Below are 14,758 nucleotides of genomic sequence, written 5' to 3'. Positions count from 1 at the left end.
CTGCCTCACATCCTCACGACAACAGGTCACTGTAGTGTGCTTGAAGAGTTGATCTTCTAAGCCTATGTGGGGAGCCAGATGTTCGAGGCTCCCCTAACACATGAATGAAAAGCACCCAATGCAGTTGATCAACTCACATTGCATGCACTAGAGGGGAACTGGCTATTGGGGACCAAGTTGACATTGAAGGGCAGTCATTAGACCAGGTGGAAGGAAATGCTAACCCTGCCCACACTGATGTTTATCAAAGCTCAGAATGTGTCTAGATTAACATAGAATGGAAGAAATACACATCTGATCATTTCTTAATGTGATTGGAACAGAGGTGCACAGTGAATACCGAATTCCCTTCCAGCTCCAACCCACATCTGATCCTCTTTCACCAGATTGAACATCTTTCCACCTGCACCTGAGCCTCTCCACCTGCACCTGAGCCTTTCCACCTGCACCTGAGCCTCTCCATCTCCACCTGAGCCTCAACACCTGTAGCCACACCTGAACCTTTCATTTGAACCTGTTTCTCAACTTGTACCTGCACCTGTGTCTTTCCACATGTACCTGAGCCTCTCCCCCTGCACCTGTGTGTCTCCATCTTTATCCACTCCTGGGACTGGTGTCTTTTATTTGATTTGAGTCTCTCCACTGGAACCTGAACCTCTCCACCTGCACCTGAGCCTCTCTACCTGCACCTGAGCCTCTCCTCCTCCACCTGAGCCTCTCCTCCTCCACCTGGGCCTCTCCACCTGCACCTGAGCCTCTCTACTTGCACCTGAGCCTCCCCTCCTCCACCTGAGCCTCTCCACCTGCACCTGAGCCTCTCCACCTGCACCTGGGCCTCTCAACCTGCACCTGGGCCTCTCCACCTGCACCTGAGCCTCTCCTCCTCCACCTGAGTCTCTCCTCCTTCACCTGAACCTATCCACCTGCACCGGAGCCTCTCCACCTGTACCCCAATATCTCCAACTGTACCCAGCTTCTCTCATCTGTACCAACTGCTCCACCATCACCTAAACTGAGCTGTTCAAGGTAATCCCTTTCTATTCTTCCAGGTCTGAGCAAAGTACTGCTCAGAGTCTTTCCCCAGAAATGGCAAGAAGGTCTATTGTCCCTAAGGCATTTGCGAAGGACATCTGAAAGACCTGGCGTTAAGTGCCATGTGATTTAGTGTTCTACATAGCACTTCCAGAAGTGATCTTTGGATTGTGGAAGAATACAGGCATTTACATTAAAATGTCCATGGTGCCAGCCAACAGCCTGTGTTCCTAAAGGGAAACTCAAACCCCATTTTCTACATGATTTCCCTTGAAGCAAGGGCTCATCCACATTTGCCACTGAATAATCACCACACTGACGGAGCAGGGGCTGTGCCCAGACAGTCTCTCGGATGTCACCGGGTCCTTTCAGAAGCTTACAGGAGATTGCTACCCCCAGCCCCACTGCATATGAGCTGCTTGGCTTTGAAAGATGAGCAGGTTTGGCCAAGGCAGTGTGGAGAGACGGCTCACCCTCAGGGCAGAGCCCACAAGCATGATAGTGCCCCTTGGATGACTCGGCACCAGGCTCCTGAGTGCCAGGAGTATGTAACCCAGACAGCTCTCATCCTGATGACCCAGGGAATCAGTCAGAGCCCTCTGCGGCTCCTGCTCTTGAGGCTGGTAAGGTCTCAGAAGGCCTGGGGTTCTGTTATCTGTGGTGAGTCTCACTGCCAGATCTCTATTCTCATGCCCTCGCCTTACCAGTGTTGGCTTGGAACCTGTACAGTTGTATCAATGACCAGGAAACAAGAATACTGACCTCCCTCCATAGCCTGAGTTCCTCAGCTCCAAAAGCAAGAGCCAAGTCTACAAGCTGGCGTGGGACACTTGCCCAGACATGTCCCTCCTGCCAGGGGCTAGCACTCGGTACGTAGAGGGTGAGGGATGCTAAGGAATTGCCTGGCAATGACAGGACCATGAGGATAGGCACGTGCAGTACACTAGCACCACCTCACCACCGGAGAATGGAGGTCCCAGGGCAGGAGTCTGCTCAGGGGTCAGGACCAGCAGTGACCACCTGGAGGGAAGGGGGTCTCCAGGTTGGGTCTCGATGCTCCCTAGCAAAGGACAGCTCCATAAGACGGTCTGGATGACAGGTCTGTATACCAATGTCTATGTGGCCTGTTTCCAAATAGTTTAAGAAGAACAGGAGAGGAGGAAGAAAAGAGGGAGAGAAAAAAACTGAAAGAAAGAAGAGAGGGGAAAGGGAGGTGGGAGAGAGGGGAAGAGAGTGGAATAGAGAGGCTGAAATAAAGACACAGAGAAATACAGAGATAGACAGACAGATAGGGATAGACATTGAACATTGAGAAAGCAAGATAGAGACAAAAAGCATACGGAGAGGGAGAGAGACAGAGAGTGACAGAGAGGGACAGAGAGGGACAGAGAGGGACAGAGATGGGGATGAGAGACAGGGATGACAGAGACAGGGCCGAGAGACCAGCAGGGGCGGAGAGACTAAGAGAAGAAGTTCCACATGGAGCTGCTTCTTTCCCTGTCCCTGTCCCTCTCATCTTTCTTTGAGGCAGACAGAGCATTCTGGAAATAGGAAAATGATTGCAGTTAGCCTAGCACATTCTTCTGCAGTCACAAAAGGCCCTGTGTGGAGCCAGGCCGTCCGTCTCCCACATAAGCCCATGTATATCCTTCAGAAGTGCAGGGCTTTGGGAGCACAGAGGGGTGGGGCTGTGCTTGCCACTCCCATCCCACCTTAGCCTCGATCCCTTGCACTCTGGACCATCCTGGCTGGCTTCTCTGAGCAGTTCTGGGGGCTACTCATGTTTTGGTGCCCTTGCTCTCTGCCTGTATCACGGGGAGTGATGGAGAGAGGGGCTGCCCTTCCCTGTGGCCCTCAGTGAGAAGGCGGAGGTTCCAGGGCCATCCCAGCCATGGGTAGGAACCACACTGCAGCCACCAGGAGCCCCTGAGTTTGGGGTTTATCAGTAGAGCTAGCAAGACAGCTAATCCAGGGACCTGAGGTCCTCCGAACAGCCAGTGAGAAGATCCTTTCTCTGAGCCCGCAGAAGAGCCATTTTGTCTCCTGGGGCAGCTCTGAGAAGGTGCATAAGTCCTCAGGGGTGAGATGTTCACTCACCCATGGGATTGGATAAAATTGTTTTAGGTAAGTACGGTCACTACTGGGCAGCTGAATCAGAGAAGCTAAGGAATCAGCATTTCCCCCCACGCCCTGCGTCGTGTGTGTGTGTGTGTGTGTGTGTGTGTGTGTGTGTGTGTCCCTTTCCCTTCTACTCTGGTTCCAACTATTCAAGTCTCCCAGTGACCAAGTGATACACCTTCCTAGCAAAAGACTCCATGCCCCTTAGCTGTCCCTAAGACAGTGTCCCCACTGATGCCCGATCTGTATTTCTGGCTCATTAGGTGTGCGCCTGCTCTCCACAGTGCCTCTGCCTCACTCTAGCCTCTTTCATTAATGTCTGTGGGAAGGCTCAGCCCGCAGACCCAGAAACTGTCTGGTAGAACTGGAGCCAAACCCTGGGAGTGGCACCTCCCAGAGGACACATTCCCTTTGGGGCTAACCTGCAGTTTCCAAAAGCTATAAAGACTCCATTTCCTCCTTACCAGGAGCTGCCATGGCTGAGGATGGGCTGATTTCTCTGGCAGCAGCACCTGACCTAGATGTGAGTTAAACTATGCATGTTAGAGACAGTACGGTGACTGGGGGTGGCCAGCAGGGAGTAGAGGAACATGGAGATGTCGTATCTGCTCAGCAGCGGACCCTGATGCTATCAAACTCTGCAGACCAAGCTCCTGTTTGCCAAGCTAGACTTTCTCTGGAGCCTGTTCTCTCTGCTGCATGGCGGCCTTTCACTGGAGAGCCAAAGCTGAGCCATGAAGGTTCTCTGCTACCTCTAACACAGATTCTGTTACCTTGGGGGAAAACTCCTGCCTGTGAGTCCCTATGGCACTGATAGGCACAGGACAGTAGTCAAGCTTTCTCCATGACAGCCACACATGGCTCAATCACAAGAATAGACTCGGGCCAAGCAGTACCATGTAACAGAGCAGGGGCAGCCATGTGTTGGGTGGACTGTTGGGTATAGGGACTCACATACTGAAGGCACGGTTGCTGGGAAAGCCGCTCTACATTCCTTCGAGTTCTGCTATGCTGTCTAAGTGTAACCAGTACCCTGAGATGCACTGAGAAACACACCCGTGTTCTCCCTTTGACCCTCAGATATTACCAGGTATCTATCACCTGCAGCCAGTGGAAAGATCCCTTCTCAGAGCCTGCGGGAGAGGCATTCTGAATCCTAGGGCAGCTCTGAGCAGGTGCATAAGTCCTCAGAGGTGAGATGTCCACTCAGACCACGGGATTGAGTAGAATTCCTTTAGGTAAGTATGGTGGTCACCACTGGGCAATTGAATCAGAGATGCTAAGGAAATCAGAAAGAGAGAGAGAGAGAGAGAGAGAGAGAGAGAGAGAGAGAGAGAGAGAGAGATTGATTCTGTAGCCCAGGTCTCAAACTCAAGGCAATCCTTCTGCCTCAACCTCCTAAATTCTGGGATTATGGGCATAAGCCACCTCACCTGGCTTCAGATTTTATTTTGAGATGGGGTCTTGGGTATCCCAGGCTGACCCCAAACTCACTATGCAGCTGACACCAAGCTTTGGATCCCCAGCCTCTACTCCTTCTCAGGGGCTCTCCGCCAGGCTGTTTTAAGTGGTGCCAAGGACAGAACTCAGAAGGGCTTGCGTGCGTAACAGGCAAGCACTCCTCCAACTGAGCTGTATTTTGGGGTGTCAGTTCTGTGGCGCGAGAGGCAGCTATGACAATTCCTGTCAAGAGACCACTCTCAGCAGCTGTCACCTGAGCTGTGGCCATGAGCTTTAACCCAAGTGTAGAGAATGGAAGATGGTCTAGGCAGAAAACCTATTCTCAAGAAGCCTGAAAAAAGGGCAGGTCACACATAGACAGAGCTGATCCCCCTGAGGAGACCCAAGTCACCCCTTCACTGACCAAACTGCACAGATCTTGCAAGTGGTGGGGCCACACCCACGCAGAGATTTTGTGATCTAGAAACCTGCATGTAGGTGACGTCTGTTCCACAGGGCCAGGTTCTACTTGTGATTTCTGGTGTCTCAAGATTCTGCACAAATGTCAAAGAAGCTCTGGACTCTCATTGACCCCTGGCATTGCTATAAGACTGAGCAAAGGAGCCCCAGCATGCATTACCAGATGTCCTGGGGTCTCTGCAGGCAAGAGGACCCACCCGAGGGCCCAGCCTTAGTGGGAAGACAGGAACCCTGACCACGGGGTTCAGACCCTTTGTCTGTTCCTGCTTCCCCTTGAATGTCAGCATCTTGTCCCACATCTCTGCACCAGAGAGGTTGGTGTGACCTGGGGACACAACCGGCACCTCCTCTCTCAGGTACTTCACGACACAGAGCTGTTTATTTTTCTCTCTGTTTTAGCAGACACCTGGATTTGGGGTGTCAGACAGAGCTGGGTCTGCATCTGGGGCCCCCACAGACGTTTCTCTCCCTCCCTGAGCCCCAGTGTCCTCATCTTAAGAACACTATGGAGAACAAAGGCCACCCCAGGTCATAGGGACACTATGGTATAAAAAGCTCAGTCCCCCTATTTATGCTGGATAGAAAGATGACCCAGACAGCGTTAGCCCTTAGCGATGGCTGACCTACCCACACCGAGCCCCTGGGGAGCTTCTCTAGCTGTGACAATCTGAAAAAGAGTAGAGGGGGAGGTGGAGGTTTTACTTTCCATCTCCCACCCTCTTTTGGACTGCAGTGGTGACTTAGGCCACCTGGAGGGGGGACTAGCCAGTGGCTATTGGTCTCCGCCAGCCTCATAGCAACAGCATCCACACTCTCAAGACTGCAAGCTGCTTCTCTCCGCATCAGGCCGGTTCAGGCTCACAGTTCCTCGCACACCTAATTCAGTGTAGCTGGTAATTAGTTTTGTATCACCTTACGTGACGACGCTGATACTGACTGCAGAGCCTGATAACCTTAATAATAAATACTACCCAAGGCAGACAACCACTAACTAGCTTTTGATTGTGGAGGGCTGAAGAGGGAATGGGAAGCAAATTGCTGTGTGTGTGTGTGTGTGTGTGTGTGTGTGTGTGTGTGTGTGTGTGTGTGTGTGTGATTTACAGTACTCTTTTCATCTCCCCCTGCCCCCATGTTCTCCAGCCTCCCTGTGAGCAAGGTAGGCCCAGGTATCTGAGTGCTGTGTCTCAGGAGCTGGGCATTCCTGTTCAGAGCTCTCACTCACCCTGAGTAGTGCAAAGAGTGAGTTCTGAGAACTCACTGTAGGAAAAGAGCCCAGTCCTGCCTGTCCAGCTCCTTGTCACCCTCCTCATCACACATTCTGTGTGACCAAGGCAAATGAAGAGCAGGGGTGAGGGGAGGGGCTGGGGAGATGAGCAAGGTGTCCAGGGCATTCTGGGAGATGAAGTTAACATCACCTCACCGCTCTGCCTCTCCCTGTCCCATCCACAGAACTATCCAGGTGTGGCCAAGTGCCCTGTGTGGGCTGAGACTTGTATCTGCAAGCATCTACAGTGACGGTCCACCAGACTCCAGGATTAAGTGCACAGAAGTCACTCAGTAACGACAGAAATGGAGCAACAGCCACAGAAGTAGTAGGCAGGAGGGAAAGCTCTATAAGCATTTACCGGTTTGGCCTCACTAGGATATCGGGGCACTGCATGTTAATGAAGCCATGCCGGGCTGGGTGTGGTGGCTAATGAGGAGCTGGCCCCCAGCAGCCACCGGCACATGGTATACAGGAGAGAAGGGATCTGGGCCCTTTGTCTACAACAGCCTCTGCAGCCCCCTTTCCTTCCTGTGTTTCCTTTCTCAGCTTCCTGCCTGGGCTCACCCAGAAACAACTCTAGCCCCCAGCTGGGATATCATCCTTCTTCCCAGCTTCTCCCATTGACAGCTAGAGCACTTGGTGCAAGCCACTCTTGTGTTAAATGACATGGCAGAGCCTCAAAATTTCCCACAAAGTGTATTGCCTCAGATGATGGTGACAAGGACTTGGATTTGTGTGTCACCATAAGCTCAGATCTGAAAGGAGCTGAATCCAACCAGCTGGTGGCCAAGGAAGGCTTGTGACAGAAAAGGGCTACTGAGTGGAGCAGGCGCAAAAATGGAGCAGGCTGGCTGTGGACAGATAACAGAGGAGTTGATGAGATCATCCCATTTAATCTTCCTCCTTCTAAAAAGATGGAAGGCCAGACTCAGAGAGGTAAAGACCTGACCCAGCGCTTAGTGTGACTAATGCGAACAACCTCCGTGGTTCAAGGTCACTGTTGCAGAGCTTCCCAGCTCCCACAGATCACACTTCTATCTAAGTCGAGGCTTGGGGTGGGCTGTGCCTGGGCCTAGAGACCAGGGAGCCCCAGTCATGTCCCCAAAACAGGGCTACAATAAACAACCCAGTGCCCCGCTGGGAGGCTCAGGACGATGTCACTGACACTGCCCTCAAAGAGCACCAATGTCAGCTTTTTATTAAAAACCATAGAACAAAGGCACACCAAGCGGCCTTCTGTCTGAGGACAAAGTTCAGGAGGGCTACAGCTTTGCATGGAGCAAGCTGTCAATCAGTACTTGGCATTTGATTGAATGGATCATCCTGAGCCAGCTGCTGAGAGGACAGATGGCCCAGCACGTGCTCCATGCCCCCACCTGCCTCCCTAGTTCCCGCAGGCAGCCCTCCTTATGGGCGGGGATGGCCTATCCATCTCTGACTGGTTCCCGTGCCCACCTGTACCAGTGCACACTCACCATCCTGGGATCTTAGGCCCCCACTGTTTGGAAGAACTAAGAGCAAATGTGGCTGCGGAGAGCACTTTCCTTGGCCTGGGTGGAATACAGATGCTTTCTGAGGCCCAAAGGTGTTTGAGTCGTGTTTCTTGTCACAGTAGGGTTGAAAAAACAGATTTCCAGGCATGAATATCCTGAGGGACTAACTGACTCAGTGCAGCCCAGCCTCCCATCTCAAGCTGTCACCACTGACTGTGAGAGCCACCTGTCTCCATCCCAATGGGGCCCCTGACCACAGAACCCAGGCAGAGAGAGAGCTGAGCCTTCCAAGACTCCTCCACATGGTTGGATGATTTCAGAGATCTTGGTTCATGAGACTTGGTGCTGAAATCCCATCACTGTCAGGGTGACAGGTTTCCCAGGAAAGATTCAAAAAAGGAGACTTCAGAGGCCCTGCTAGGAGAGGTGAGGAATCTTAGGGCTCAGCTTCTAAGAAAGAACCTGCAAGCAAGTCACAGTTTCAGTGTCTTTAAACGTTGGCTTAGGGCTCCGGGCGCTGGCCATGGTCCTGAAGGTAGCCCGCAGGGAGGAAACCCTTTCTGGAGCCCAGAGGTGGGGTTACTGAGTGTGTAGGGGTCTGTTGAAGGGCCTTGCTGGGGTGCAGGCTCTGTTAGGACAAATGGGCAAACACCATCATAGAAACAAAGGGTCTAACTGAAGTTGAACTAAGTTTTCTCCCCATAACAGCAGATCTTTGAAAAGACAGGTAGAGGATTTAGGGTGGAAAAGCATTTTGTGGTTGGACAACTGAGGCCTAGGGGTTCCCAGAAGGGGGAAAAAGTCGTTAGGGCAGAAGGGTCTATGAGGAGAGTCACTTCCAAGACCACCGGGGAAATGCTGCTATCTTTATGACAAGATGTGTTGGGGAAAAAGGCATTGCCCTTTGTAAGGCTGGCACTCTGCTAAGCAGGATCTGTGTGGCTCTTTTTGGAACACAGGTGTGTGCATGGTGGTGGTGGTGGTGGTGGTGGTGGTGGTGGTGGTGGTGGTGTGTGTGTGTGTTCTTTCATCCATGCACCATGTCCAATCAGCACTGTCCTCCATTCTTTCCCCTGAGGGACCAAGGAAACTCCTTCCCCAGAGTTCCACAAAGACCCTCTCTAGGGCTAACTGGATGGCTGTAAAGGAAGCTCCAGGCAAAAGTCACAGAGGGCAAGTGGGGCAACGAATCCCACTGTCAGGTTGAGTTTGAACTGTGTGTCCTGGACACAGCCAGTCAAGCCAGCAAGGGCTTCTAGGTGAACAAGGGAAGCTTGCTCCAGAGTCTTCTGCCCGTGGTCTCACGACTGCTCTCTGTTCTCCCCCTTCTCTTTTGTTTCCTGTTTTATTCTGAGAGATGGACAGGGAAAGGCAGGGAGGGTCCAGGCACCTAGGGTTGGGACCAAAAGGTGGGCTGCCCATCAACATCCTGGACTTTTGACTGCGGGGAGGGGGTTCCTTAACTCAGACCAAGGCACAGTGGCAACACACAAAGGGCATTTTAATGTCACTCCTGAGCAGCCCAAAGCTGGCATGCTCTTCCCTGCGAGCCTGAGCACCCTAGTAGCAAAGCGGCCTCCCAGCTGGAAGCTCACAGCCTCCCAAGCTGCAATTTTAAAATGGAGAATACCCTCCCAGACACACACTCCGGTCGGTACATTGTTCTGGACAGATGAGCTCTGGGCATCTCCAGCCTTTCCCCACGCACATAGCGCATCACTCATGCCTCTAGCCGCGTGTGGTCACAGCCCCCGAATCCTCCACAGACAGCCAACAATGCACCCGAGCGCTTTGCAGCTGCCCTTCCAGGGCTTAGTGGCACCATGCCCACCGCGCAGAGGGTAGCGTTGTTCCCAAAGGGACAGTCGGGCGACCGAGGGGGGTGTGTTGGGCGGCAGGAGTTAGGTACCTCCGCTGGCAAGAATGCCTGGGGGCTTGGCTGTCGCCTCCGTCTTCCCTACCAGATGCCGAACCCAGAAAACGAAGCCCCCAGTTTGCCATCTGAACTTCTCAGGAGTAGGGAGGTGGTCTTAGGAGAGGGGCTGCTGTAACCCTCCGATCCAGGGCTGGGGAAACCCAGTCTATATCAGTCTGCACCCATCCCTCAAGCCCTGGGCCGGCCGGCACTCCAGTCCCCTCCTCAGCCCCAGCCCCGGGGACAGCTCCCCGACTTTGCCGGGCTCACGGTAGCCCTGGCAGAGGAAAATGGCGTTGGTCACACGTACTTGGGTGAGTTCGGTGCCCATCACCAGGAGGACCAGGAGGCTGAGGAGCTTCCGGGCCGGTTGCATGTCTCGCGGCCACTCCGACGTCCTAGCGTGCAGGGCCTGGGTGCTGGCGGTCGGCGGCTGCGGGGACGTGGACGCGCTCCCGGCTGTGGTTGGGGCTGGGGCTCCGGCCGCGGCTCGGGCTCCGGCGGCGCCTGCTTAGCAGCCGGGGCGGGCGGCGCGCGGGCTCTGCTGCGCTGAGCCTCCGCTCTGCATATTTATGGTCCCGGTTCCGGCGCGACTGCCTCTCGGGCAGGGCTGGGCTGGCGGGGCGGGGGCTGCGCTTGCTTTCCCTGCGCGCCACGCGGGTCCCCGCGCGCCCAGGCTCAGCGGAGAGGCGCGCCCTGCGGAGCTCGGCGGCGCGCCCGGGCTGCAGCGATGCCAAAAGTTTGCTCGGTGAGGGGCGCGGGCGGGGGTGGCGCTGAGGGACCCGTGAGCCTTGCTTGCGCGGAGAAGGGAGGAGGGAGGGCGGCGGCCGGTGGGGAGGCAGGCTGGGACAGGATGTGACATCAAAAAGGCGGGGGAAATTGAACTGGGCCAGATAAGTCTATCTTGGCCAGCCTTAAACCAAAGGGAGCTCCAGGACCCACTCTGGAGACTGAGCTGAGTGGTGACAGGATGACACCCAGGGAAGTATTAAAGAGGAGGTGTCCAGATTGGGTGGAGTACATCTTCAGAGGCAGGTCCCATAAGCTGCACAGGTCCCTCTTAGGTGACCTTTAAGCATCAGGGTGACAAGGATGTTTCCAGAAGCAGCAGGGAGGGAAAGCCAAAGTCAAGTCACCTGAGACTGGAAGAGGCCTTTTCCCATCCCTGTAGCAATGGGTTGAAGTGTGAGCAGGGAGAGGTGCTGTGTTCTATACCCAGGAGCGGGTTGGGACGGGCGTCTCAGCTATGTTGGTGTTTGTGGCACCTACAGAGGTTGTTATACACATGTTGTGGCATCTGTCTTTGGGTCGTCACTCTCTTTACCCCACATACCTATGCTCAGGAGAGGAGCACCCAAGAGGGTCCGGAAAAGGATCCTCCAGCAGGTCTGGGGCATCTAAGTCCCTGTGGGCCTAACCTGTCCTTGTCCCCTCTCCTGGCCCTGGAGTCCCGCAGCTCGAGCGGAGATACCCGTTTCTCATTTTCTTGTACCCAAAGTCTTAGACTGTAGGGGGCTTGTCTCGGGGCCAGGCTTGTCTTCCACTTAAATTGTACACGATGGGGGAGGAGTACCCAAGGTGTTTGCCGAGAAGCTTAGCTGCTGAAGGTAGTGGAAGCGTCTCAAATGATTCGCTCCCATTGTTTTGCTTTCAGTCATAGGAAAATGAATTCTACAAAGAAAATCCCTAATAGCAAATAGGAGATGTGTGAGGGGACGTGGCCCCATGCTTTTATGTCTAGGGAGAGGATGGGGGTGGGCTCCGGTGGGTAGGGTAGATGGGAGGGGTTGGGGGTGGCTCTGGTGTGGGACTTACTCAGGGAGTTCCAAGCAAGATGGGGTGTGACTTTCTGTGCGGGTTTCAGGAGCTTGGCAAGGGCCAGTCCAAATCCCAGGGGACAGGCTAGCAGGAAAGCAGGCCTGCTCTACGCTTTGGAGCCTGAGTGGGCCACAAGGTGGCCTCTTTTAGATCCAGTGGAACAAAAATGGTGTCACTTACCATGCGTCCTTCTTTGGCTGGGTGAGGGTCATCCCCATGGTAGTACCTAGCAAATGCCTTTCCTTGTCACTGTAGAGAAGTGTTTCATTGGGCGTGGCTATGAGAAGAAGCTTGACTATGGTGGGCGTGGCTGTGAAATGGGCGTGGTCATGAGAGTGGACCTTAGTTTCTCTGCCCTCTTGTTCAGGGATTATTCAGATGTTTTCTCTTCTTGGCTATTGCAGAAAGCTGCTGTGGCGTTGAGTGTAAACACCTGTCTCCGGTGTGGCTTTCAAGTCTTAGAAATGGAGTGCGGTTGACAAGAAATGGGCCAGATGGTTGTATAATTTGAAAAGTAAAGGTGAGCTGAGGTGATGGTTCAGTTTGCAAAGCACTTGCTGCTGGAACAGCACGCCCTGAGTTTGGATTCCCAGCATGCTTCTAAGAAGCTGGTTATGCCTGTAGTCCAGTACTAGGGAGGCGGAGGCAGGGGGATCCCTTGGTTTGTTGGTCCGTCAAACCAAGAGAGCTCCAGGATTATCCACCCCCCCACACACATGCGCATCCACATACACACTCATGAGCACACAGGCACATGTGCACACACATGCATGCATGCTAGCACTCATGTACAGGCATACACATAAACTCACACACAGAACAGGAAAGAGATTAGACATTACCAGGACTAAAGGGAGAGGAGTAAGGAATGATTACTGAGAACAAAGCCATGTTTGAGGTTTTGAGTGAGAAAGGTTTTGAAGACACAGGGAAGCAATGGCTGGACAGAACATTGACTCATTCCAGTTGCTAAATTGTACACTTCAAATGTTATATATTGGACACATTCTTATCCCAATAAATTATAATAATTTAATAGACCCCAAACCATTGACTTGAGCACTTCTGATGTATTTTTATTTATGTGTATGTGTGCATGAATATGTGTGCCTGTGTGTCTGTGTGTGTGAGTATGTGTGAGCATGTGTGTATGTGTGTGTTATGTGTTTGTGTGTTTTTATGTGTGGTGTGTGTGTGTTTGAGGTGTGTGTTTTTGTAGTGTGTGGGGTGTGCGTTTGTGTGTGGTGTGTGTGTGTGTGTGTGTGTGTGTGTGTGTACTGTGTATGAGATTCCAGGCAGACGTCAGGAAAGGGTACTGGTTCCTCTGGAGCTGGAGTCACACAGGTGGTTGTGATCCCCCTGGTGTGGGCACTGAGAACCGAACTCCGGTCTCCTGGATGAACAGCAAGTACTGTGAATGGGAGAACCATGTGAAGTCTGTGTTAGTGTTGAATAAAACTGGTTTTTAAAAGTTATGTACACAGTCTAAGGTGTACCTCAATGATAGAGCATGCGCAGGGCCCTGGGTTCTATTGCAGAACCACATGCACACACACACACACACACACACACACACACACACACACACACACACACCCTCCACCACCACCCCAAACCTAGACATGGTCATTTATTGTATGACTTTAATACACACACACACACACACACACACACACACACACACATATACATATAATGTATGTGTATGTATATTACAATGGTCCCACCCTGGGACCGTTGAGGAGGCGCCACTTGGTCCCTGCATGCCCATTCTTCCATGCGTATAAACAGATGATTGACAGTTTGTTGTCTTTACAACTACGTGGCCTGGCTTCTCATCCAGGTCTGCCTCTCAGGAGCTGCTGTGACCCTGGCTGGTCATCCCTAGGTATCCCTCCCATCCCTGCCAATAGAGCAATGACCAGTTCACCACTCTGTGCCAGCCAGGTGGAGCAAGGACACTAGTGAGAGCCAAACACCTAGCCCTGCCTGGCACTCCGGGATGGCTTGAAATGGGAGGAGAGTGAGGCTGTCACTTGTATATTCAATCTGGAAACTGCATTCCTTGGCATAATGGTATGCCGTCTGTCTGTAAATGTATAATTTTCCTGCATATCTAATCTCCTTGCTTATTTTAGTCAATGTTTCCGGTGGTTTTATTTATTTTAATTTTAAAAATTTATTTGTATTATTTATAATTATGTGTCTGTGCAGGTGGGCCACAAGAAGGGGTCAGGTCCCCTAAGAGTTACGGCGGTTGTTTGCCACCTGAAAAGGCCTCGGGAAAGAGTAGCAACTGCTCTTAACAGCTGAGTCTCTCCAGTCCTGTTTCAATTTGTGGATTTTTTTAATTTTTAATTGATGCATAATACTTGAATTTCCTCCCACATACTTCCAGTCAAATCGCCTCTAGATTGTTGCTAATACTCAGTGTAATGTAAAACTGTATAAACAGTTATTATAATGTATCACTGAGCTCACTTCTGCGGCCTCCCATTCCTGCGAGCTATTTTCCATCTGTGGACTGGGGACCTGCACACACAGAGGCCAACGGCATTACACTGTGTCTGAATGTAAGCCAGGACAGAGGTAAGCAGAGCAGAAGCCACTGGCCACCCCATAGTTCACATCATGGCGGTCGCATCCCACATGCTCACTTGGACTGTCAGTCCTGTGATGAAGACTAGCAGCTACTGTGTTCAGTTCTCCCTCTCTGCGGGCCCCAGTGTTCACTCCTGCCCCTCTCTGACCTTGCACCATCAAGGGTGAAGCGTATGCTGATTGGCCCAGTTTCTGTGGTGGGGTAGATGCAGTGGTCCCTCTTCCTGTCTTCCCACTGGCTTCTGGATCCACCTTGTCTCAGCGTGGCCCAGGTTTCCAGGCTGCCACACCTCATGCAACTCTCCAGATACAAGGCTTTCCTGTCTGGCAAAGCCTAGGTTCAAGGGCTACCATGTCAGGCAGCCCCAACCTCTCTGTGCCAGCCTTGAAACTCTCAGCTGCCTCAGACAGGACTCAGTGGGCGCCCAGCCACCAGGGCTACCGAGCACTGGGCTGTCTTGGTCTGCCCCACTTCCTAGCTTCCTAACCATCTCACCCGCTGTCTTCCTGATGGACCAGCCAGCTTTCCTGGTGTGCCTCCTCAGGACACCCGGCAAATCGATATGTTTTGTACTCCTTTAAGCCAGGCTTCCT

At 52.7% G+C, this 14,758-nt stretch overlaps 1 protein-coding gene across 2 annotated transcripts in view; it reads right to left on the bottom strand.

Annotated features, from left to right (window-relative positions):
- The window catches only part of Olfm1 (olfactomedin 1), a 37,611-nt gene extending 27,081 nt beyond the window's left edge, over positions 1-10,530 (bottom strand). For both annotated transcript variants that reach the window (NM_001429603.1, NM_001429604.1), the window contains 1 exon segment: positions 10,056-10,530. In NM_001429603.1, coding sequence (NP_001416532.1) covers positions 10,056-10,121 — 66 coding nt within the window. In that variant the 5' untranslated portion in view covers positions 10,122-10,530.
- Between the last annotated feature and the right edge of the window lie 4,228 nt (positions 10,531-14,758).

Source organism: Rattus norvegicus, chromosome 3 (assembly GCF_021556685.1).
Source record: "Rattus norvegicus strain SHRSP/BbbUtx chromosome 3, alternate assembly SHRSP_T2T, whole genome shotgun sequence".
NCBI classification, from domain to species: Eukaryota; Metazoa; Chordata; class Mammalia; order Rodentia; family Muridae; genus Rattus; species Rattus norvegicus.
This window is presented reverse-complemented; position numbering and strand designations above follow the sequence as displayed.